Source organism: Lutjanus erythropterus, chromosome 13 (genome assembly GCF_056507025.1).
Source record: "Lutjanus erythropterus isolate fLutEry1 chromosome 13, fLutEry1.hap2, whole genome shotgun sequence".
NCBI lineage: Eukaryota > Metazoa > Chordata > Actinopteri > Lutjaniformes > Lutjanidae > Lutjanus > Lutjanus erythropterus.
This window is the reverse complement of record NC_139329.1, coordinates 35031019-35057888: the sequence shown is the minus strand read 5'-3', so window position 1 is coordinate 35057888 and position 26870 is coordinate 35031019. Positions and strand designations below refer to the sequence as shown.

At 41.7% G+C, this 26870-nt stretch overlaps 1 protein-coding gene across 10 annotated transcripts in view; it reads left to right on the top strand.

The window, feature by feature from the left end:
• Positions 1-2693: 2693 nt before the first annotated feature.
• LOC146316993 (uncharacterized) overlaps positions 2694-26870 on the top strand; it is a 69358-nt gene continuing 45181 nt past the window's right edge. For 4 of the 10 annotated variants that reach the window (XM_084734709.1, XM_084734711.1, XM_084734710.1 and 1 more), the window contains exons 1-2: positions 8799-8964; positions 12993-13197. In XM_084734709.1, the coding sequence (XP_084590835.1) occupies positions 8922-8964; positions 12993-13197 (248 nt within the window). In that variant the 5' untranslated portion in view covers positions 8799-8921. Of the gene's footprint in view, positions 2946-5737; positions 6590-6693; positions 6722-7120; positions 7257-8798; positions 8965-12992; positions 13198-26870 lie in introns of those variants that run through there. The other 6 variants (XR_014771786.1, XR_014771784.1, XR_014771785.1 and 3 more) reach the window with 5 other exon arrangements.

Here is a 26870-nt window from a genome sequence, read left to right as displayed (position 1 = left end):
CTTGCTTTGGAAACAATGGCTAATATGCAAATGCACCTCTGTTTTTTTTTACTGTTCTCTCTGTAGAAGGGACTCCACGCTGAGCGTTGGGTCTTAAGGCTTCAGATATCGATGTGTCTGGTCTGGCTCTCCACCCAAGGCAGAGAAAATGGTGAAGGAGGGTTGTTGTGGGGGTTAAAAATCTCAGAATAAGACATAAAACAATACTTAGTAACAATGTGGATAATATATTTAGAAGAATAGTAAAATCTTGGTAGTTTTCAGCTTTTAGTTGCAATTTAGCACCATGGACAGCTCCCTACCCCCCATCCTGCCACAGAATAAGAATCTCAGAATAAAACATTAAACAAGAGTTAGTAATAATAAAAAAAAAAGGGAGAATAAATTTAGAGAATTTATACAGACAAAACAGCAAAATCTTGATTTTTTTTTTCAGCACCATGGACAGATCCCCAATGTGAACTCCTAAAACTTACCACCCCCCCAAAAAAACTCTCAAAAACATATTAATAAAATAATATTTTACTTTGTATATTGCATGTTTTGTCTCAAGGGAATTACACTTTAAATACAAAGTGTAAGGAGGTGGAGAGAGAGTCTGTAACCAAAACTGGGACTGATTTAAAAACATACAGTATGTCTACGAGGTGCAGTACAATGCAAGATCTGACACATGGTTTCTCTGCCCCCATCATTTCCCTTGTTCCCTTTTTCCTGGGCCACTCCACCCCAACCCCCCTAAACCCTGGCATGGTGAAACCACAGTACCAGAGCTGCCAGTGTTTGTTACTTAGTTAAATAAAACAATTACTGACTGACAATTATACTTGTCATCATAATTATTATCACCATCATTACTCTTAATTGCAGCCCTGCAAGACAATGTACATGGATTAGAACAAACAGAAACACACAGAAAAGGATGAAAATGGGGAAGAAAAAAACACACAAAAAACAATATTAAGAATAAATCAAATATATAATAATAATAACAATAATCCCCTTCTTTCTACTTCATTCATTCCAACCCCACCCATTTTCCAGCCAGGAATCCGATGACTGTTATAAACATAAACCAGCAGTATTCAAACATAGAGGAATAAAATACACTTGCCAATTTCCTCTATCATCTATGATGACATCCACAGAAATAGCCAGAGGATACATAAAATATAAGTATATATTCAGTACAAGGTCATCAAAGGCAATACAAATCACACAGTGTACATAAGGTATATGTATGACATCCAAGCAGGTAATCGAGTAGAAAATACCTAACTAGTTGACTTAGTTTTTAATTATTGTTATCAAGTTTTTTCTTTAGTTATAGTTAGGTTTAGGCAACAAAACTAGCTGGTAATGTTTAGGAAAAGATTGTGGTTTTGGTGAACAGAGACCAGTCTGGCTGGTGAAAAGATGATAAACGCTACTTCACCCATGATCAATAAGAACATGCAACAGAAGAGAATAAATTTAGTGGAAGAAAAAGAAAATCTTGATGGTTTTCTGGTTGTAATGACATTTCAGAACCACGGACAGCTCCTGGAGGTAAATCCTCTCCCCAACACACAACGGTGAACCCGATGTGTCTGGTCTGGCTCTCTGCCACAGTCCGCTTGGAAATGATGAAGATGGGCTGTTTTGGGGGGGATAAAAATAAAACAAAAGCATGAAACAAGAGTTAGTAATAATCTAGAGAATACGTTTAGCGAATACATTTAGAGAAAGGGGTAAAATCTTGATGGTTTTCAGGTTGTAATGACATTTCAGCACCATGGACAGCTCCGAAAGGCAAACTCCCAATGCACAACAGCGACTTGGTGTGTCTGGTGTAGCTCTCCACCCAATCTCAGAATAAAACATGCTAAAAACCCCCCACCCAACTGCTCACCCATACCTCCCCACACTCATCCCGTTCACCCTAAACACCCCAGCCCCAAACACTCACAAGCCCCACCCCTCTCTCCTTGCCAGCTGAATTAATTTGATACTATTTTTGAAAGTCAGTGTTTCTAAGGGAAACCTAATGACGCAATGACGTCAATGCAGGTCAATAGCACACTGCTGGAGAAGAGGACCAGGGAGAGAGAGAGAGACAGACACAGAGAGATGGAGAGAGAAAAGAGAGGTGGTTCGTGTGCGTCGTCGAGACACTTTTCCAAACCCCTTCCCTGTGTGTTGTGACATGAATGGTTGTCCCCTCCCGGTTATTTCTTCTCCTTCTGTTTTTAAATGAATTCCCAATCCCTTCCTGCGAGCTGCTTCAGCTTCTCCTTGGTCCTTGTGCCAGATTTATTCGCTTCCCGGCGGGATTTTGCGCCGATAATAGCGCGGACTCTCAGTCGCGCTTCTGCTCCTGCCCCATTCATGCTTTCCGTCTCTGTCTGGAAGTCATTCACACACACACACACACACACACACACACAGATAGAGACACACATACACACACACGCGCGCACAGACAGTGAGAGAGGAAGAGAGAGAGTCTATGCAGTGAGGTGAATCGTGCGGCGCGCCTCCCCAATTGCGTAAAGTCCCCCTGATTTGGCGGGCTCTTTCTATCAGCTGGCTCACATTTGTAACTCTGTGTACTCTCCCCCCTTCCTCCTCTCCAACCACCACCACCACCGCCACCTTTCCACTCCCCGAACCCTCTTCACCCCTCCCTCCCAACTCCGCCACGACCCAGCCAACCCACCTTTCTTTTGAGCTCCCTGAATCCTGAATGGCAGCGCCAAATATTTTAGTCTCCGACAGAACAGAACAGAGAGACGACGCACATCGGACTGACCTGCTTTCTCCGTCCTGACGCAGGAGCAGAGACTGATTCTGTCCTGCTTTCCTACTCTCTTTCCATGTCTCCTCTTTCTGTCTCAGCCTACACAAAGCCATCATTTCTTTATAAAAAGAGTTTAAAAAGAGAGAAAAAATCTAAATCAGAAAAGGTAAGTGACTTCTCTTGCAGATGGACCCAGCATGTGCTGTAGCAGTCAGTGAAGTTTGCAGTTAGACCATGCGTGGATATTTTGGGTGATTGCCTGTTAATCTGAGAAGCAGGGTAGTAGCACCATCACGAGCAGGAATGTAGAAAGTCAGGTTTCTAGTCTTAGTACATCTTTTTGACACAATGATCTAAATTAGGCGAGGATGTCTCTTTTAAGGAGGAAAACGTGACATTTTTGAGAGCGTTCTGCTTGCAATCCTGCCATATACAGCCACATATCTATCCGTCTGTCTTATTTGTTGCACATGAGACATCCAGGCTGACTTTATTCAGGTTCATCGCAGGGCATGCCGGTATTTGCACGCGTTGCTATCTCCGGGAACGATCAGACTAGAGTATGGCACTGTATTCATGAGGGTTTTTTTTGGTTTTGTGTGTGTTGGCATATTGAGGGGATTTTGCAGACACTCAAAGAGAGCGGGCTGCGGTAATGCGTAGGAGTATTCACGTGTTGGGGATCCTCTGCTTCTTTAGGCTGCCTGCTCTGCTGAGATGCCTAGTAACAACTCAGAGAGAGACAGAAAGAGAGGCAAACTTTGGAAAAATAGCATTGTCTGACCCTGGTTACAATATGTGATAGATTTGACTGCTTTGGCAACTCTTATTTCTTCCCTCTGGTGCCAGTAAAGCAAACGAGAGTCTAGAGAAAGTGTGACAGCTCCTCATTCGTGTATTTTTTGTTAAAGACGAAGCTCAGATTAGAGGTATAAGGCGCCGTTAGTTCTCCACTTCTCAAGAACTTTCCGCAGCGGACTTGCGTCAGTCCACACGTGTTTCCAGCCGCCTCAGTTTTACATCGTGTTCTTTTTCGTGGCAGCGGTGCAAATCCCGCATGTTCTCAAACTTTGCACTTGTACTGGCTGAAGCAACACGAGGTCGCATCAATTTCAAGTGGTCGTGAGGAGTTTTGTGTAAATTGCAGTGGATACTTCGTGCAGCAGCATTTCGACACGACTGAGCTGTTTAGCACCGTGGACAGCACCTATAGAGCTCAGGACAGGTTTAAACTGCGCACACACAGGAGGTAAAGTTCATTTATGGCTATAAAACAGTGATTTGATTGTGAATCGTATGGGCAATCACAAAAATCAATTCTACGTTTATAAAAGTGTTTTTCTCCAGAGTTGCACTAGTTATATCTTCAGAATTAATGTCTTGCAGGTGTATATCAGCCCCAAAAGTCATCTTTAAGTGGATAGTTTTACTGTATGTGATTTTAGATTTTAAATATCCATATTTGACTTTTGTTTGGTTAAAGTGAGTAAATCGCATCTCTTTTAAACTGCAATTCAAGGCATAATATGCAGCATTTTCCTTAAAAATCCAATATAAACATAATCCATTTCAGTCATCACTTATGACCCACTAGAAGTGTGTGGTGGTGTCTGTGTCTGCAGAGACCCTGCTGCCCTCTACCTGCATTCCTTTATTTTCTCATTATTTTGCTGCGTTTAGGACGTTTTACCAACCCAAACCATCGCTGTTTGACGTCCTGGGAATGCGCCTCAACATTCAACTATCTTTCTGGTGCGTTTATGAACTGCTCGGACAAATCCTGCTGATTCTACCTTTAATTTAAGAGTTGCATGCATCATCTCCCGTCTCTTATCGTTGTGATATGAACTTCGCCAAAGAAAAAAAGAGAGAGAAGAGAGAGAGAGAAGTCTGCTGCGGTTTGCAACTTGCAGGAGTCAGGAGTGCATACTTTTTTTTAAGGGGTGGGAGGAGGGTGAGGGCAGAATAACGAGGATCTCTGACTGAGTTTGTCGACATCACGCGGCGATCTTGGCGCACTGCACTGAGGAACCTCGGCTGCAACTCCCATTGATACTGCTCCCTCTTTGATTGAATGATTGTGGGCTACAGGGAGTTGCGTGTGTACATGTGTGGCTGCATGTGTGTAGGGTGATTTGTGGTGATTTTTTGTGTTATATTTTGTGTCATCTTTTCGTACTTTGAGTCGATTTCGTGAAAAACGAGATGATGCCAAAGTACCCAGAGCATAAAAACTGACCGTATTCTTCTTCTTTTTCTTTATTACTCTGTGATGCTCTGTTTCTGAGTGTAGATGTCATGCTAAATCCGCTCTGTGCGTCTGTCCCCATACATGCACTCGCCAGCAGCAGTCACGGACATACAGTTGGCCTACAGGCAGGGATAAAAATAGCACAAACCGCTGCGACGGGCGCAGCCCTTTTCCCTTCTCAGAGCCGACTTTTCTAGGTAGCTGCCACTCAGTGGATACTCCAAACCCCCCAAACCCATCCCCCTTTAGCTCACCCCATCCCATCCTGTAAAGTCTCGTGAATCTCCACGCGGCTGCATGAGTGCAGATGGCCGGCGTGGGGTGTGTGGTGTGGAGAAGAAGGTCTTACAGTAAAAGGTGTTATAGATATCGAAAAGGGAGGTGGGGTGAGAGACGGAGCATACTGTGGAGGGAGGTTTGTTTGTGCGCCTTAGTGTGCACTCCCCGTGGGTCTATTCCGTGGGTGAGCAGGGGTCTGGTGCGTGGGCACGGCCAGTGAACATAGGAGATGGAGGAGGCTGTGTTTTCCTCTCTATTTCGGCTTTAGAGATGCAGCCCGCCAAATACACTGGATGGATGCTGGGATAAAAATTCTCTAAGACCAAAACAGCACCAACGCTTGGTGGGGGGAGATATAGAGACAAGGGAAGGAGGGAGGAAGGGAGAGAGGAGGGAGGGATGGAAACCCAGATGCTCCAGCATTAGAAGAGGGTTTTTACCAGGAGATAACCTTCTCAACAAAGAGTCCAAACCACATTATCCACCTGTAATATTTGTCACTCATTTTTTCCATGGCACATTTGGCGGAGCGCTGATCACAGCGCGGCAGCAGTGTCTTTAATCAGGCTCTCCGGGCTGTAAAGTGAGAGAATCTAAACGTGACGTCAATGCCTAGTAACTGACGCAGCCCTTCAACAAAAAAACGTCTTTTTATTTATTATTTTTCTCCTTCTCGTCAGCAAAGCTTAATTACTAAATTTTACAGCGCTCGGTCGACTAAAAGAAAAAAGAAATCCCTGCAGGGAGCGTCGGGTAATCCGCGTTCATCATGTATTTGGACCTATTTTTGCGTGCATGAGTTTCATGCTGAAGTGACACTGGGACGAGAAGCTTCTGAAGAGGGCGACAAGACATCAAATATTGTCGGTGATGATATTGGCAGCGACGGCGAGCTCCACATTTTTAGTTTTTGAGGGTGAAACTAGTGTGTTTTAAGGATGGAGGTGGTGGTGGTGCTGTTGGAGGCACATTGGGTTCCAAAAAAAAAAAAAAAAAAAAAAAAAAATCACTGCAATGATGCAACGGAGGGGAATCGGGGCTTCTTGTGCAGGAGTTGGAGAGGCAAAATTAATTTACATGACATGCACTTCACGTAACGCTCCTAAGCGATGCCTTTTGTGAGTGTTTTTTTTCCTCTCCGTGCTCGTACTGTGACCTAAAAATAGCATCATAGTTTTGATCGTGCGCCAGAAATAGACAGACGGGTATCACTTGTATAAAAAGGGAGGCGATCCTGAGCAAACTTGGACGTGCCACTGTAAGCCTACATAATAACAAATGTATGGGAGGACTTAATCTGTTGCATTTCTTCCACACTTCTTCCTCTTCTTGCGGCTTTTTCCACTAAAAATCTCAATCTTTCTCTGTGTTTGTTTTTCTCCAGTTTAGAGCGGGGACGTGAATGCACCACGGTGAGTGAGACATTTGCACATGCGATGTTTAATTCCGTGTACTTTTGTGTGTATTTGTTGGTAGTGCATGCTCCCGAGTGCCTGTGCTGTTTCTCTCCTCCTCTGTCTCATGCACGCCAAAAACACTTGATTCCCGGTCTTATAAGGCATGGATTTTTATTGGCATGCTTTACGAGAGCCGAAGCATAGAGCAAACCCTTCCTGCAGAGTAGGAATCACCCCTTTTGGTAAATAAGCAAGTGCAAAAACTCCCTTTGTCTGTTGGCGCTGTTGAGTCTCTATCACATATTTATTTTTTTCCCTCCCATCTCCCTGCTGCTTAACCGCGAAAGCGAGGGGAACCCTTCTCTGATGAGCGCTTAAAGGACGCCTTTTCCCTCCGTATTCTTGTTTTTAAAGAGGAGTCGTACTGGCGGTGGAAGAGGAGGAGGAAGAGGAGAAGAGAGGAGGGAGTGAAGTGAAGTGAAGGAGCTGTTGCTGCAGCAGAGACCAGGCGCACCGCATGGGGAAACCCGGGAGCTGTCCAGCAGCAATGGTGCTGAAACCACACCAAGTGGCGGTAGTGGGCTGTTGCTGGTGATGGTGTGTGTGTGTGTGTGTGTGTGTGTGTGTGTGTGTGTGTGTGTGTGTGTGTGTGTGTGTGTGTGTTCCTGGCAGCCAAATGCTTTATTTACTCCTGCTTGGAAACCAACAGCATCTATTTCTGAGTGAATCCTCTCTCCTGAAGCGACGTTGGAAGAGAAATAGAGGCATCCTCCGCCTCCTGCGCAAACCGAGGGGAGATATTTGACTCGAAAAGATGTTAGAACAGAGTTTTTCCCGCCTGTGTAGTTTGAACGGCCTCGCTGGATACCATAGGCAGGCAGATAGAGACGATAGAGGGAGGCAGCAGCAGGAGCGACTTGGATCAGCTCTTCTTCTGCTCCAGAAATCCAGCCCTTTTTTTTTTTTTTTTTGAAGTGAAGCAACTTTCTCGTCGAGTAAAAATGACCAGAAGATGTGTAGCCAGAGTCAAGTTTGAGAAAGTAGCAAAAATAGTTGACATATTCGCGCCTAACTTCAATACAGTCACGAGGTTTCGATTTAAGAGCTCTCATCTCAGTAACTGTGCGTCCTAGCGACGACGACTGAGCGCAGGAGGCGCAGGGAGCATCGCTATTATCGCCTCTACTACTCCCAGAAAGAGTTTGAGAAGGAATCATCCTTTCAATTAAGTGTTGAATTAGCGACCCGGGCCGGCAGGATGATGAATAGGCTACAGGCGTCTGCACACTCCTGCAGCCAGACTGGGAAAACAGCACCGCGCTCACTCCCAGTCCCAGTCTGTGGCCAATTCTCCCAGTGATTTTGAATGCAGGCTACGAGGCTACCGTGCCACATCGACCACCTGTCTGTCTTTGTCATGCAAAAATCCCGATTCACCCGCGATACATTCCACCACCTCCCCCCGCCCCCTCCCCCCAAAAAAACACACACATGCACACAAAAACAACACATGTGTGAGCCTCCGTCGGTCAAAACGCTCAAATATCGACTCGAAGGGTCAGATCTTGGTCAATAATTCAACAGCGAGCGTGTAATTTCGGTGGAAACAACGCGGATTCCCGAGTCGTGACTGCTAAAGTGAGTAATGTGCGCGTTGGCTGCGTCAGGAGAGGCAGTCACTGTGCAGTGCAGACGGTGGGGGAGAATCGTGACTGACTGGGTTGCAAATGAAAAAGACCACCCAATAAAAAAAATACCCACACCAGGACAGGAGGGGGGAGAAAGGGGGAAGAGAAAGGGGGGCATGGCGGGAGGGAAAAGGGTGGAGGGGTCTAGGATGGGCTGCTTGAGACACTCAGGGTATGAACTGACCATTTCCCTCCCCAATCTTCAATCCCAAATATCTCCTTTCTCCCCTAAAGCTTGTTTTTAGTGTGTGAGCCCCGCTGCTGCTGCTGCTGGCAGCCAACTTGAATGCAGACGAGTTTCATCAGTGATAGTGGGGCGGTGTGGATGGAGAGAGAGGAAGAGGAGGAGGCGGAGGGAGGGAGGGAGGGAGGAATGAAGGGGGGTATGTTGGTTCGGGATCAAACCTGGTACAAACAAGGGGGGAGCAGAGATCCAGATCGTGACCCGGCCTCCACCTCGGTACAGTAACTTGGAGGGGAGGTTTAGGGTTGTTTATAAGGCTGGTGGTGAGATATTAGATACTGAAATGGCTTCTGAAAAACTAATGGAACTGTTGCAGGAACGAAAAGGTAAGTTATTTGATCTATTTGATTATTATTTTATGCTAAATTTGACCAAAAAACACATTAAAGATTGTTTGAACTCCGAGCCTGTGGGAATGAGTGGTTTACGGTCGTGATTAACCCTTGATGTGATGCTCAGCACTGTGTTGTTGTTTTGTTAAGTTGCTTTATAAGCTGTAAACTGCTGCAGTGTATCGTTTAGTGGTGATGTAAGTGTTATTTTGTTTGGTTTTAACCTTTAAAAAACAGCTGCAAATGACTGAATTTGGCATTTCTGTGCAGTGGAGACCCCCCCGTGCCGTTTTTTGCAGTGGTACCCTCCGGTGAACTCTATAGGTGACCATGAGTCGCCTCAGATGCTTCTTTTGCTATGTTGTGATGCGATGTGGAGCTCTGTGCGAAGCTTCCCACACTTTGGACCTGCAACTTTTGTCGTTATTTTATATTTTTGCTTCTTATGTGCGCTTTTCCCATCATTGTAGCTTGCAGCTGGCGCATAAAGGGGGCGTTATTTGTATTTAGGTGAAAACTGCTCATCCTTGCTGTCACATATCGTGTTTATTATTATTTTCATGATAATTTGGTGTTGTTTATCTCGATATAAACCCCATTCAGAGCGACGTAGCCTCGCTAGACGCCCTGCAAACGCAAACAAATGACGGAAAAAAAATGAAAAAAATCAACAAATATCCCAATCAAAATGCTCATATCCCCACATCAATGCATATAAGTATACACTTTCTCTGGTATAGATCACAATTTGGTTAGCCCTGTCTATTTTTTTCAAAAAGGGGGGTCCCTATATGAGCGAGACACCGATTGGTTGATGACGAGGTTTGGTTTCTCCAATAAGATCCCTCCCTGCTCTCTATTTATTGCCAGCAGTTTACAGCCTTGCTCTCTCCTCACCCAGAGCAGCTTCTGGAGCGGCTGCAGAGAAGCCAGCAGCGCTTCAACACTATATACGGAGACACACACACCACGGACCAGGGAATATAATACAGAGAGAGAGCACACTGACAACAAAACGCATCGATGCACAGCTCCCAGTGATCACACGGGCTCTGCACATCCGAGCGTTTGGATGGAGGAAAAAAAATGAAAAGAAAGGAGAGGAGAGGGGAATTAGAGAGGAAGGGGGGGAGAGAAAGGAATGGATGAGGGAGGAGAGGGGAGATAGCAAACTGGAGGAGTGGGGAATCAAAGCGAAAGGACCTTGGACAGCTCTCAGTTGCAGCAGCAGCCTTGGCATCCGGAGACCCCCCCTTTTTCTCTCTTTCTCTTCTTTCTCTCCATCCTCTCCTCCTAGTGTGTGTGTGTGTGTGTGTGTGTGTGTGTGTGTGTGTGTGTTGGTGTGTGAGGGACACACTCGCCTCGGGTTGCCGATGGCTGGAGATACAATCAAGCGAGCCGGGATGGGAGATAAATTCACGGAAGCGAGAGGAGAGCAGACTCCCCGGGTGTCACGGAGTCTCCGTCGGATGGCAGCAGCAGCATCATCATCATCAGCAGCAGATAATGTCCTTCACGAATCTTTTTGCGGTCTGGGCTTGCTGTTCATAACTATTAATCTGGGAAGCCCTTACCCCAAAAAGCATTTGCGGAGGGCGCAATCGCCGCGCCGAGACATCGCCATCGGAAGACACACACGGCTCCACTCGTGGAATTTTACAATCTTTAATTTTTTAAAGGGCTTGTTTTCTTTTTCTGCTCCAATTTTCTTTTTGCATCACTATTGTCCTCATTTACTCTTGTTATTTTTATCATTGCCACAGCTGTGGCGTTTTTGTCACAGTTGCTTTTCAGCCCTAAACGTGTGTCATTATTTTTTTTTTCTACTCAACAGTTTTCTTCTTTGTTAGAAATTGTGGCGAAGCTCTGCAGCCACGTCGCACCCAAGTTTTTGCTCAAACTCTTGCGTGCCTCAGAGTCCAGAAAAGAAAAACAAACAGATTTTTTTTTTTAATTTTTGGGGTATTTCTGTTAACAAACATGTCGTCGGACACAAAACTTTGAGCCATGCAAGATTAAGTCATTATTTCAGCCAAACACACACCCCAAATCCACCCAACCCCCGTCCCACACTGAACAAGTGACAGTGGCCCCCAGCAGAGCAGAGTGTAAACACGGGGAGACCCTTGCAATGAACGAGTTGCACGTGGGCAAAACAGTGGAGTGTGTGTGTGTGTGTGTGTGTGTGTGTGTGTGTGTGTGTGTATACGTGTGTGTATACGTGTGTGTCTTTGGAGGGTGGGGTGCCACTTTGCTTGGACGTCATCGAACCCCTAATCCCCCTTAAAGAAATAATGTGGGAAACATGCACACACACTGCACACACACACAGACACAGACACAAACCACTGTAAGCAAAGTGCATATGCAAGGGATTCCCCAACAAGGCCATCCTAACACAGGGAGAAGCCCAGATTGGCAGATGGAAAGGAATAAGGAACATCTGCAATACATTGACCGTGTGTGTGTGTGTGTGTGTGTGTGTGTGTGTGTGTGTGTGTGTGTGTGTGTGTGTGTGTGTGTGTGTGTGTGTGGCCTCCGTGCGAACATCCACGCAGCGTCACACACGCTGTGGAAACGTGTCTCCCTCTCCCAGTTTTGTGAATAGAAGTTAATCCACCTCAAGCATCGCCCACCACTGTTCCCTCCTGTCCCCGCAAAGAGCACACAGAGAGGCGGACACGACCACCACGTCCGACCCCTACAGCCTGACCCACCAGATCCAAAACAGAAAGAACAAAAATGTGAAAAAAAACCCCCAACAATTACAACAACGAAATTCCTGCAGCTTGCAATTCAAGTTCTGCAGCACAGCAAAACTCTGGACTCTATAATTTGTGAGTTAGGGGTGATGTGTGCAAGCAAAGAAGTGCTCACACCGATGAAAATAAAAGTCAGAGGTGAGCGCTTCCTTTCTTAAAAGACGGAGTAAAAAGAACAGAATAAGATGCAATTCAATTTAGCCTCGAGAAGAAAAGCACACTCAACTTTGTGCTCAGTTTCTTCTCTGCTGTCCCATCACAGTTGAAGGGAGCATCAGTGTGAATAAGCATACTTTATGCTAAAAATATACGTGTAATATATGGCCAAATATCAGCCAAGTGTAGTCTGAAGATGAAGTAGGTGTAGGTACTTATAAATGACGTGCACTGTCAGATATTAAAGCCCCTCTTACGCTGCAAGTTATGGGCTTGAAAATACATTGCCAGGATGGGAGAAAGTGCACGTCAGAGAGCAGAAAGTGACGTAATTGACGTTAAAATCAACGCGTTTAGATGTCGCCTGGCCACAGAGTAGAGGAGAAAAAGAAAATCAGAAGTCAAAAAAAGTTCATGACGTGCAGCGAGCGGAATGCACACACCTCTTGTTAAAAGAAACAAAAAAAACAAAAAACAAACCAAAAAAAGGCCAAAAACATCCCAGCAGGCGTTGTGTAATTTCCGACAGTGACGTGTGACCCAGCCCATAAGCAAAGCACTGAGATGATGAGGCCTGTGCAGGCTGCGAAACGCAACACAAAAACGTCGTCTTGCAAGTTGCCCACATTGCCAAAAACGTATGTAAGAGCAGGGCACGTGTCATTAATGAAATTTGACAATACAACGTAAAAAAGAGGGAAAAACACATCTGGAAACGTTACAGCAAACAGATGTGACGTTATTTTCTTCAAAGGGAAACTGCGTGACCTCTGACCCGTGCGATTCTCTCTATTTTTAGTACGTTTAGCGAGAAAAGCCACAGTTTTGAGCAGGATACGGGAGGCTGGTTCTGATGGAGATGTGAATGAAGGTAAAATTATCCATGCACGTCTTAAGGGTGACGTCATTATTGCATTTCACTGTATTTATTTATGTCAATCTGGTGCGTAAAAGTGGAGACTTTTCTGGCTGCAGGTCATAAAGTTTCCCCACTTTTCTGCAAATTCCCACAAGTCTTTTTTCTCCTATACGCACGTCTGCTTTCTAACTAACTTTATAGACGGTTAAATCTCACTCTGTGTGTCTTGTCTTTCTGTCTGACAGGTGAGAGCAATGACAACAAAAACAAAGATGAAGATGAGGTGACTTGTGGAACCCGGCTGCTGTGGGAGCCACCAGCTGTGCGCCGGAGGATAAAAAAAAAGGGGGGGAACCCACGTTTTGGATGTTTTCACCGAGGAGCTCAGAGACAGAGACCGTCCGTCCGACCTTCCTCCTTCTCTTCCTCCTTTTCCTCATCCAGAGAAAGGTAATTGCACGGCCTGAGATGTGTTAGAGGATGAGGATGACGTCAAACCCAAATCACCCTTTAAATTGCATTTTGCGTGAGGCTCGTGCTCGTTATGACTGCTCGGTGCTGCTTGGGAGCAGGAGTTGTGTGTCTGCGCAAGGCTGCGCTTGTGCTGCTGGATTTCCTTCTCTTCTTTTTCCTTCTCATATTTCAACTTATTGAAGGCCTTTAAATTAAGCATATATGTTGAATTAATGTCTCGAAGGTGGAGGATTATTTGAGAGATTCATTGCATGTAGTCAAACACATCTAAATGATGCGTAAAAGTATCAGCCTGTAAACTTTATTCCTGAATAATAAAAAAGACATGTAATGTTCCTATGATACGTCTGTATGATGGTGTGTATTTAGCGATTTAATAGTTTGTCTGGTGTTTCACATGTTCGAATAATATTCATATTCTTAATCAGGACTTGAGATGCACATGAGATGACCCAGGTGACATTTTGTGTCTTTTGTAATCAGAAATTTTGAATCGTACTTTGCTCTTGTCATGCATCTTCAACATAACTTTTTCACAGATCATGTGGATACATATCTGTTATTTTCTTTTTTAAAATAATGTACCAGAAACCCGTGCAAAGGCCTATTGCTTGCCATTCAATTTTATACTGCAGTTGTCACTTTTAAAGTCAGTCATCTGGTTGCAGTTTAACTTTGGGGGTGTACGTTTTTTGTTTGTCACCGTCACACCGGGCTGTTGAGCTGTGCGTTTGTTGTCCGTGTTGGTTATGTGATGGCCAAAGTTGTCCAGTGATATAAATGTTCATTCATGATATTTGAGCGTGCATGTATAGGCTGTGACTGTAACATCCACTGTATCTAGTGCTTCATACTCGTTGTTTTTGGCACCAGGAGCTGTAATGTCCCCTCCCAAATACCTGCTATGTCACCTCTCAGTGTGAGTCATCATATCATAGACAGTTCAGGCAACACCTCGACGTCACGTTGGATTTACTTGTCCTTGTAATAACGCTGTAGTTACCAGTACGAGCAGAGGGCGCCCTGACCTGCATGGTGCAGCAATTTAGGGTAAATTTCTCTCTGTTTCTAAACAATTAGGTTTTATTATCCATTTCCACTGTAAATCAAAGAGAGACATAAAATACGGCCATGGCAAAGTGACCGTGGTGATGTATATACGTTATTCTGGCGCAGGGGGTCAATATGATGCCCTGACCTGCTATTTTTAGACATAACCGTTTTGCATCCCTGTTACAAAGCGTCTGGTGGTGCGTTCAGGTGCTCCTCATAAGCCCCTGTTTCTAAGACAGGAACAGTAGGTTTAACAATCATATGCTCTTAGCTGGAAACAGCAACAAAATGGATGCTATAGATGTTTTAGTGTGTGTGTGTGTGTGTGTGTGTGTGTGTGTGTGTGTGTGTGTGTGGTTGTGAAGTTCATGTCCTACAAAAATTAATTTTATTTATAACTGTCATGTAAAAAGTAGTGTAGCGTTGCTTTTTGTATATTACAAATTTGCATTTTCAATGCAGAGGCTAAACTGGCATGGCAGCAGGTTTGGGTCATTTCTTTCTGTCCAATAAATGGCTAAAGTTAAGGTGCATTATTTTGGGTTAGGTTAAAGAAATACTTAGGATGATTTAAAGAGGAGTTGTACTTATCCATAGTCTACATGGATATTACCTACAGTAGATGGCAGTTGACACAACCCCAGTTTGGAGAAGCAGCCGGAGCACTGATGTAGGAAGCTCAGCAATGTGCAGCTGTGTTAGACAGAGTCAGTAGCAAAACGTATTTTAGCCACTAAAAAAGGCCCACCTAAAAAAAAAAACAATATAGTTTAAAGTGTCTGTTACATTTAGAATGTTTTCACTGCTTTATCTTGCAGTCAGACAACCTTTTCCAGTAGAAAACAACCGTTTTATACGTCAAATATCGTTCTCTCTAAAGCCACCAGACTCCTTTGGCAAAAACAGTAATTTTACCACACAGAAAACTAACTGGCCTCGACCAGTTAGTTAGTTTCCACCAAGTGAGCCATCCAGGGCACAAAGCAAAACATATTTTAGGCACATAAAAATGGCCAACCAAAAACAAATCTACATCAGTTTAAGTGTATGCTACATTTGAAATATTACGCTGTTGTGTTGCTCTCACCAAAGCCACCAGACTCCTTTGACAAAAACTGTAATTTTACCTTGCAGAACACAGAAGTTGCCAGACTACCATTGCCTCGATTGGTTAGTTTGTTTGTGTTATGGTGTGACTTCAGTGACTCTGAACTAACCCTTTAAAGCATCAATGTCACAGCACAACATAAATAAACTGAACAAATGAGGCAGTGTTAGACCAGTGACTCCCATCTTCTGTGAGGTAAAATTAATGTTTTTCCCAGTGGAGTGTGGTTGGTTTTGAGAGAGCATTATTTGTCTTATATAACGGAGATTTCCCATTAGAAAAGACAGTCTGACGGCAAGGTAAAACAGTGAAAATATTCTAAATATAGCACCACTTAAAATGGCATTGATTTTTTAGGTGGGTGGTTTTTTTAGGTAGCAAAAATACGTTTTGCTATGTACTTCATTTCTCTAACCCATTTCCAGGGGTATTCATTTTTCAGTTCTGTAGAAATAGGGTTTCCCAACCTAATTTTTAAAGTTTTCAATTCAATTCATACCTAGATGTGGTAGTATATTCTTTAATATATTGACAAAAAGAGTTTTGCTGCTGATCCTGTCTGCAGCAGCACATTGCTTAACTTCCTACACTGGTACTCCTGCTGCTTCTCCAAATTGGTACCTATAAAACCAAAAAGAATCAATCCACCCTAATTGCCAAAAACATATTTTCTCATGTACTTTTACTGGTATGTACTGTAGCCATGTAGATATTAAACTAAATTTACAATGTCTGCATTTGCCATAATAGTCCACAGAAAGTACCGTCGACAGTCTTCTCTTTCTTCTTTACTAGTTCCAGTTGAAAACTGTTGACAGTGCCGTCTGTTTATTATCCGGAGTAGCACAGACTCTAGACAGATATGTAGCTGTTAAATTTCTAAATGTAGTTTTCCAGTGCTGTGAGAGCAGGGGTGGGCTGGTGGCAGGGATCTCAGAGATGGAACATAAAAGAGCAAATGAAATGGAAAAACACCTGCATGGCCACGTACGACGAAAGGTACATGAGAAAATATGTTACTTTTTAATATGGGTGAACTAACCCTTTAATTGTGCAGCCACTTTGAGACATGACTCTTCTTATTTTGGCACAGATCATATGAGTGAGGGGAATTTGTTTTTGTTTTTTATTTGTAAAAAAGGGTAATTTTCTCGTGAAAACCAGAATATGTGTGTTTTGTATTTTTTAGAAATCAGAGCACAAAGCTATTCTTTCCTTATTGGTGACTTGGTGTTTAAAGATATAATATGCAGCATTTCTTTTTAAAACAATGCTCACACAAAAACATAATCCCTTTCTATCATCACTTATGGTCGATTAAAAGTCTGTGGTCGTGGCTGTATCTGCAGAGACCCTGCCCTCTGCCTGTATTTTCCTATTTTTCTCATTATTTTGCTGTGCTTGAGACGCTTTGTAAACACAAAATGTCCACATTTTCTGTTGCATTTGTGAACAGCTCTGACAAATCCTACTAATTCCACCTGAACTGAAATTATTCTCCACTAATTTGGTGTTTCGTACTGCTGTGGTGATTGTGTACTCTCTCTGACTTGTGTAACTTAATTGCTCGTCTGTAAACGTGATGCTCACGTTGTTGCTTCCTTCTTGTGTCCTCACCTCAAAATGATGATACGATGATACAATTGTGGATGCAAAATGGTAAACCGCCAAAAAGTGGAGATTGTTCGGTGTGAATTTTGTATGCCGCAGTTCAAACTATGGTTGTTACTGTATTAGCTATTCCTCTTCTTTGTGTCAAAATAGGACTTTTTAAAAGTTTTCCACAACATTGTGATATTTGTGTAAAAACCTGCTGATATCTAAGTCTGAATGTTTAAAGTAGGTGTGTTTCTCCTTCTGAACACAAATGTGGGCTTTTCCTTTGTGCATGTATCTCTTCCCCGATCCTACAATGTGCTGGTTAGTTGGTTTGTTTTACACACACAGAGCTGGACCGTAAAACAGGCAAGAGGCCGTGTGTCGCAAACTGCAGTGAAAATCAAAACTGAAAATAAACTGAGACGCATATTCCACGTGTGCTGTATGCAAAGAATGCTCCTAAAACCCAGATGATGTCTCACATATCTTAATCTCACAAGGCCTAATTCAGAATATCCAACAGAAAATGCTGTTTGCATGAGCCGAATAAAAATTTGGGATATTGTCATATTTATAATAATAGTGAAAAATTTGATTGCATGTGAACATTTTCACTGTGGCATCATTTAACAGTCATAAAATCATCACACAATGTGCCACTTGTAAAAAAAAAAAAAAAAAAAAGTATACTTAGTTTGGCTGTTTTAACTCGTACATTTTAAACACTGCTAATAGACTGATTCCAAAATATACTAAAACTGTGTTTAGAGGATTTATCCATGGTCCTGCCTTTATTACAACATCCATAATGACTTATGAATCATGACGTCTGATTATTTTCATGCTCTACAGCTCTAAATATACTGTATGGATAATTACTGTAAGTTAAAGCTTTGATGGGACTTTTAATATCCTACATTTCATCAAGAGTATCAGACGTCATCCCACCTGTGTGTGATAAATCACAGCACGTTTCTAAATATCCACTGACAATCTTTCTGTCCCGTTAAATACGATCTATCAGTGCAAAGCTATATTTGGGGAGATGACGTAATTTTGAAGACTGAGACCAAACAGCTTTGAGGACGTAGGCTACAAAATGGCAGGGGGTTACAATCAAACACATCTCACAGTATGTGCGTCGTAACTTGCTATTTAAAATAAACAATGGTTGTTTATGCATTTATCTTTGCAGATTATCCCATGGAGAGCAGCATCCGTTTGTTTTCAGCTGAGAAACGTCACAGATTGGCTTTACAGTGATGGTTACATCTGCTGTAGAATTAAATGCATTTTAGGCGACTTACCAGAAATTACATTGTTTTTAAGTAATCGGACCAATTTAAAGTATGAAGACAAATGATAATCATGCAAAATTTTACCTCATTTATTTGCTAATCAATGAGTGAGGTGATTCTTTTTCATAACCACACTGGTGTGTGTAGGTGGGTCATAATGATGCCCTCCGTTACATTCAACCCTCCATTTGATTTTCAGTGTGTAAGATATTTGCGGGCTAATACATCAGGAACAGCTAAAGGTTGTATTTTTTTCAGGTGCTGCAAAGTTAATTTTAAGGGCATAATATGCAACATTTTCCTAAAAAAAAAACCACACACACACACACACAGACCCTACTGGCTGCCTATATTTCCTTTGTTTCTCATTATTTTGCTGTGCATGTGACATTTTTGTGAAACTAAAATGTTGGTATTTGATGTCCTGGCTATGAGACTCAACAATAAACTGTCATCTTTCTGGTGCATTTAGAAACAATTCAGACAAATCCTACTGATTATACCTTTAAAAGATAAGGCCGGTGAAATTCTGTGTTTTTCTTATTTTTAACATAAAAAAATGAATAGACCAAGACCAATGATGACTTGATCCTACTGACAAGAATCACCTGTGTTGTCAAAATTTATTCCTCTGCACCACAGAGCTCCATTATTTTCCAAAAAGTGTTAAAAACATCAACACATCACTATACCACACAGTTTCACTGAATGCTGTGTTGCTTCATTACAGTGAACACGGTCACTGTAGTTTGTTTTGAGTGAATATCTTACACGTCATCCTGCAGCTGGAAAGTAGCCTGGGAACCAGACGAAGCTGCAAGCTCATGCGTAATTTGCTCCAGCTGATTCATCTCTCTGCCCTCTCGTTCAAACAGATTTACACCCATTCTGGATCTCTTCAAACCAATCACAAGAGCGTTTTTTCAATATCGTGGGGGGAGGGTTTGATACGATGGCTGACAGAGGAATCATTGGTCCCGATATGAAAAGTCACACGTTTCGAGCACAATGCACCGGGTCATAAAACTAAGATCAAACTGTCAAACCAGGTCAGATCAAATATGAATCAAGACTCTTACCTCAAATGTTTTCAGAAACATATTTTCGTGTTCTGTTTAGGTGTAATTTGAGAGAGTTTGTGACCAGGCTGCTGTAGTTTCTTCTTGAAAACAGATGTAGCACAGCCCCGCTCACTGCAACGTCACACGTTTCGTTGCTCTGATCAGTTGTAGGTCGATCCAACCGGCAGAGGTATTTTGGTCTGTGTCTGCTGATAACAATGCCCCCTGGAAATTATAAATGAACTGAGAGATCGCAGATGTCAGGCTAGCTGGAAATACTCTGGCGAACCAGATGTGTCACAATCACTGAATGAAAATAGTTCACAACAAATACACTATTTACCCCTGCTTGTATAACTTTTGATAAAAACTACAATGTCCAGCTGTTTAGGGAAAAAAGGAAGTCAAAAGGAAGGACTATGACCATAATCATAAAAATTAAAGCTTTAAAATCGTTCTAACTTAAGCGGATCTAGGAGTCCAAACTGCAGCTTTATAATCGCGGTGTGGATTCCTCCGCCTAACAATTTTATAACTATATTTTTTAATATTTATAGCTATAGTCCTTGGTGTGGACGTCCCTTAACTCATGGATTTGCTCTGTTCTTGGGATTTATTCGCAGGAAGAAAATGACCAATCTCAAAATGGCCATAAATTTAGACATTTATCATAATATAAATAATCATATAAATCATATAAATGAAATAATAAATTAAGGTGGATTCATATTTCTTACAGTCAGAAATTCCAGTACAATATCCATAATTTTCCAGACACACGTGCTTTAGATTCCAATGCATTCTTTGTCATTAACTCTGTCCATATTCTACAAAAGCCTCAAATCTTTGTATCACATCCCACATAAAGTGACCACAATACTTTTTGTCTCAATCTTGTGTATTTTATTTTTATTAGATAATAGCCAAATTCCTGCTGTGATTATAATTTTCCTCCTCAGTTAGTGCTTTGTGTAAAGATGTCAAACTGTGAAGGATTTAGTAGCATCCACCAGTGAGGTTGTAGACCGGAACCAGCTGAATACGACTCACCTCACCCTCCCCTTCCAACCACGTCGGAGTAACTACAGTGGCTGTGAAACTGCATGGACGATGACACACTCCTTTCGTAGATATAAAGGGCCAGCACAGTATCATAGAAATGATCTCTATATACAACTAATTTGAAACAGAAAATGTGTTTTGAGAGGAACATGATGCCGACCAAATTCTGTGTGCTGGGATGAAGAATCTGTGTGGTAAAAACAAACCAACCAACAAACAAAACCCCCATCCCTGCATGTGGGTTTTATTTCTACAATATCTTGAAAATTCCCATGACCCCTGTTGTTGTACTGTCTAGCATCGCCCCTTTGGTTTTTATTATCTATTTGTATCTATTTGTGTGACATTTCTTTGCACGATTCGGTGTCAGCCCAGTGAGGTGGAGGTTTGCATCTGTGATACCCAGTTGAAGGTGTGTCTTGTTACACACTTGTCTTGAGTCAAGCGGCTGTAAAACGATGGCTACCCATATTAAATTCCTATGAATTCTTCACAATAAAACTCCCCCAGTATTTTATTATCTAAAAGTTTTTATTATGAAGCAACAAAATCATGAAATGTTGGGTTTTCATTCATCAGCAGTAACATGAAACAGTAAAATAAAGCTGATACGTGCAAGTACAAACAGCGACCCAGGAGAGAAACTACAGAGACTCAGTTAGAAGCCCTAAAAGTACTGAGAGCTGAACACACAGACGATTTTAAAAACCTCTGTCCCTCTGGGCTCCTGCACGGATATGAGCAGAGTCTCTGTTCTTTGGTGCACATTAGGAAAAAAAAAAAGAAAGGTAAACTCCTCTATTCTTTTGGTAACCAGAGTGACAAGTCCCCATCTAATGTATGATTGGTTGCCTGAAAAAGGGACGATGTCAATGAAGACACCTTTCTGAAAAGTTTAGAGCTCAGAGCAGCTGCACAAAAAGGCGGAGCACACTGAAAAGGTGCACGCGCTCAGAAAAAACTCTGCAGACCCGAGGCCTAAAATGTTCTGTTGTTTTCTTTTCTGCCAAAGTAGCCAATTTTGCAATAGGCTATCCAGCTGTAGTCACTACAGCAATAGTCAAAAGTGACGAGAACAGGAACCCAGACTCGGCGCTTTGTACACCTGCCATCAACCACAGCCTCCTCCTTGCAAATACATACATTTATCCTTTCACAGAAACATTGGCTGTGAACACAATCCAGGCAGGAATTATATTGTTACCACAATATAATGATGAGAACAATTTAGTAAGATACAAACGTAATTTTTAGGAGACAGGGTTGAAAGGGCTCATTCTAAGTTTTTTTAAAAAAACAATGGTTCTTGTTTTCAAAACATACATGTGAATATTGTATTTCACTCCTGCCATACACTGCCAATAGATCCCTGTAAATCTTACACACTGGTCCTTTAGATCATTTTGGTTGGTAGATGTGGCAGAGGATGTGTGTGAGGCGCATTACCTACAATGTAATGACAGAAAAAAACATTTACTTTTGTAAAAATCAGCATGAATTTCCCATAAGATCAGGTGGTGTATTTTTACAGATGTAGTTCCTGCAGAAGTCTGACTTTTTCATATATGTGAACTGAACAGTTTTACTTTATCCTTACGTTGCTACAGTGCGACATCTTGCAAGCTCTGCAATGTTTTAGTCTGGAAAACATCCGCTGAGAGTGGTTTGAGGCTGACCCCATATGGCGAGTGTTTAGATGATGATGTGACTTGTTGTGCGCCTCTAAAAACTTGTGAAACTTAGCTATTTAGAAATATTCCAGCAAGGTGTGAATGAATCACAAAGCACAATTGCACGACTATCTTCTTATCACCTCTTTTCACCCATTCCTCTCAAATATATTCAGAAGCCGATTTTGGTGAATAGTTTAGAAGAAAAGCAAATACTGTTTTTTTTTTTCCAGTTTAAGAAGACCATTGAGATCCCCAAAAATTAGTGCATTCATCCAGTCAGTTATAAAAGAGTTCAGGACAATTTAGGTCCAATTCAATTTAATCCTGCGTCACATCAGCGTGACGGTTACCCTGAAGGGACCAGTTGTAAATGTAAGACTTTATAAATGTATCTACTTAATATCAAATTATATAATTGCCTCTGCATTTGATTATTCGTTTCAATAATAACTTAACAATCAATCATTAGCTCTAAAATCAAGAGCCTAGAAAAATAATGGCCAGCAGACATTTAAGTCCGTATAATTTATTTCAAAAAATGAAAAAATTAAGTATTAAAGTCAAAATAACAGTGAGCAAGCAAGGTTTCAAATCTAAACTGTATATTTTCTTAAAAATGACATGACTGTATTTTGCTCGGCTGCAACTATTAACATCACGAGATACAACCACTAGTGGAAATAGTTCTGAAAATCTGATCAGATCTTAAGTCTTTATTACTCCCAGCCCAACCTGCACTGTTCTGATCAGTCGTCACCTCTTCAAACCTGTGTCTGCTGCAGAGCGGTTTGTGTCGTCCATATCTCGTGTTTTTCATTGTTGTGTTGGCAACAATAATACAGATGAAAGGTTTGGATATTAAGTCAAATTATACTCAGTTCTCAATTATGATTTTAAAAGTAACCAAGTAGATTACACAGTATAATGCAAACTTAAGTACAAGTAAAATTACACACGTGAAAAAAATGCTTAGAAAAATACAAGTTCCCCAAAACAGTAATTTGAGTAGTTGTAATTAATCACCTTTACCCCTGGAGTTCCACAACTGGAAACAGCTGTATGATATTGACACGCTATGTCAGGGATAATGCACAGTGAGGTCATTATTGTGAAATAAATCCCGACAGGATGATGCAGGATTTCAAGGGTCTTGAATCACCCTGCTCATTGCGTGGTTACTTAGACCCAAAAAAATGGGCACATAAAATGATTTTCTGACTTTATTTCCCAATAGTAACCTGCTCACTGTAAATTATCCAGGTTTTTACGTACTTATGTACCTAAAAAGTCAATAATTTGCTACAAATATTAAAAATATTAATTTTGAAATGATTTTAATGATTTAGCAATGATATAATCAGAACTGTGTTTGTAGCAAAGGTCTGTTATACAGAAAAAACAGACCTTAGACCTGTAATTGACCAATTATAATTGAGTATGTAGCAAAGCCATGTAATAAGTAGCATATACGAACCAGAGGATAGATGGTTCTAGCGTGTGGATAACATAATCAGGATGCATTCTGGGACATATGGAGCATAGAATTTTATTGCACAAATTATATTCTTTGCAAGTTCTCGCATACAAGTGAAATTACAGAATTGAAAAAATACTCATAAAAGTAGAAGTACCTCAAAATGACTTAATTAAAGTAGCTGAGTAGTTGTAATAAGTTACACCCCTGGCTGCAAACAACTGAATGATATTGAGGTATTATTTAGTGTGTACTAACTTGTAGCAGCAAGGTGCTTTTAGTGCATGGATAACATAGTCTGAATGCATTCTGGGATGTTAAGTTTATGGACAGCCTACTTTTGTAACAGCATAGAATTATATCACACAAATTAAATTCTTTGCAATTCTCACATGCCATATAAACTTAGGTGTCGGGCCAGATTTGGCCCACAGGCCTTGAGTTTGAGACATGTAATGTAGGATTTCAATTAAACCCTACTTTCCCCATTTTCAGACAACTGGATTGGGCAGTTACCCTCACACTGCAGTCCTTGTTGCTGCTAACTCCCACTGTTGGCCTGGTCACGGTGTAGTCTGCTGTGTTTCTACTGAACCAAATGAAGTTTCCAGCCACTTACACAAGACGGCAAGGTGTAACCTACACTGAAGTTCATGCTGTTATATCAAAGATGCCCTCCTTAAAAGAACAATAGCTTCGATTGTTTCAGCCCTAAAACGACAAATTTGTTTACGTTCAAGTGACAAAGCGCTAATTATGACAGGAGCAAAGGAGGAAGTCAGACGATGCTTTTATGGAACGATAAAGTCCTCATAGGTACAAGGTTGGGGTGGATGGATTGGTCTGCAAAACGCTCAGGAGACCAGCATTTAAAGGTAGAATCAGTAGGATTTGTCCGAGCTGTTCATAAATGTACCAGATAGATAGTTCATTGCCGAGTCTCCTTTCCAGGATGTCAAATACATCATACATACGGGCAGAGGGCAGGGTCTCTGCAGATTCAGCCACCACCACACATTTCTAGTGGGATATAAGTGATGACTGAAAGGGTCAATGTGTGAATGAGCTTATTTGTATAAAAGTCTTAGGAAAATGTTGCGTATTAAGCCTGTAATAACCATTTTCACCTGCAGATAAAGTTGTTTTTTGTTTGTTTGTTGTTTATTGTTGTTTTTAAGCATGACCACAATGGTTCCCTAACCATGTTTTTATTATATTAATCTCAATGATGAAGTTCTCCTCACCCCACAGGGATAGTTCAGGCTTTTTAAAGGGGGTTGTATGAGGTGGGGTCACCTATCACTGCCTCTATTGTTTCGTTTGTTTGTGTTTATGTTATTGTGTAACATGTTTGGCAGTGGTAGAAGAGCAACTCCCATTTTCTGCAAGGTAAAATGCAGCTTTTGTCAAAGAAGTCTGGTGGCTTTGGAGAGAGTGATTTTTGGCTTATCTAACAGCGATTTCCAGTTGTAAAAAACTATCTGATGGCATGGTAAAGCAATGAAAATATTGTAAATATTGCAAACAATTAAACTAATAAAGATTTTTTAGGTGGGCTACAATGCATCAATTGGCATCCGATCAGGAAACACCATGTGTCATTCAATAAGACATGGACTAACAAGATATTTTGTTGATTAAATCCTTTAAGGAGTCACCCTGACCAACCAGCAGGAGGTCCTAGTTTTACCTAAGCTGCAACCTCCTGGGCTGAAATATTAAGAAACTTGGAGGTTATTGTAATGTAGCATGTATTAGGAGCTTATCGATACTCATCTACAGTAGAAGTCAGTCAGCAAGCTTCCAGTTTGGAGAAGCAGATAGAAGTACCAGCATGGAAGCTGCTGTGGACAGGGTCAAAAACCAAAGGTATTTTAGCCACTTAAAAATGGCCCACCTAAAAACGTAAATATCAGTTTAAGTCTGTATTTAGAATATTTTCACTGTGGGTAACCAGGTAGCTCAGTTGGTAGAGCATGTGTCCCATGTACGAGGCTATGAGTCCTCTGGTTTCCACTCCCGCCTGTGGCCCTTTGCGTGATGTCATCCACAACTGTCCCCACCCCCTTTGCTGCCCTCACTTCAGCTGTTTTATTTATTAAAGGCATGAAAGCCCAAAAGAAGTTTTTGAAGGAAAAAAAAGAATAGTTTCACTGCTTTATCTTGCCTTCAGCCAGCCTTTTCAGACAGGAAACTGCCACTGTATATGCCAAGCCACCAAACTCCATAGTTGAAATCGGTCATTTTACCTTGCAGAACATGGGAGCTGCTGGTCTACCACTGCCTCAGTCTGTTAGTTAGTTTGTGTTATACTATGAGTTCAGTGAATCCACATTATCCTCTTTAAAACATCGAAGTCACACAACAAAAGAAATAAACTAACCAATTGAAGCAGTGGTAGACCAGCAACTCATGTGTTCTGCAAGGTAAAATTACTGATTTCACCAATGGAGTCTGGTTGGCTTGGAGAGAGTGATATTTGGCTTAACAGCAACAGCAGTTTCCTACCAGAAAAGGCTGTCTGATGGCAAAGTAAAGTGGTGAAAATATTGTGATATAGACTTTTTTTAGTTGGATCTTTTGTAGGTGACTAAAATACCCTTTGTTGCTGATTCTGTCAACAGTAGTTCATTGCATAGTTTCCATACTGGTACTCCTCCTCTCTGCTTCTGCTAGGCAAACAGGTGATGGTTAGCAGCTTGATTTGGACGTGTCAGCCCAACCCACGCTCCACCTCTTTCTCCCTCTTTGCCCAATTTTGGATTAGGTGGGAGTTAGCTGAGTAAAGTAATGCCAAGATAGCAAAGGCTTGAGCCACCACACCGAGAGCTTCAAAATGGCTCTTCGGAAACCGATAGATGACGCCACAGCTGCTCCGCTCACTATTTATTACACTGTCTATGTTAAGACATGATCCCACACTGGCTTGTGACTTATTAAAATCTTCAGTGAAAAAATATTTGTACACAGATACACTTACGTAGTTTACAGTTACATTTACTTAATCATCATAAGAGTTTTATGCTCTTTTCAAAACTCGACCATTGAGATGCAGTAGTGTATAGCTTAAAAAACCATAAATAGTTGCATCGTATAATACCTCGGACTATTTTAAAGGATAGTTTGGGTTTTTTAAAGTGGGGTTGTGTGAGGTACTTATTGACTGTTGATGGTGGTTGGCACACCTTTGTTTAATAGAAGCAGCAGGAGTACCAGTGTCTGAAGCACAGTTATGTACTGCTGTGGTCAGGGTGAGCACCAAAACATATTTTATTTTACATAAGTGTTTTGGGGGGCTTTTTATGGTTTCATTTGGTAGGA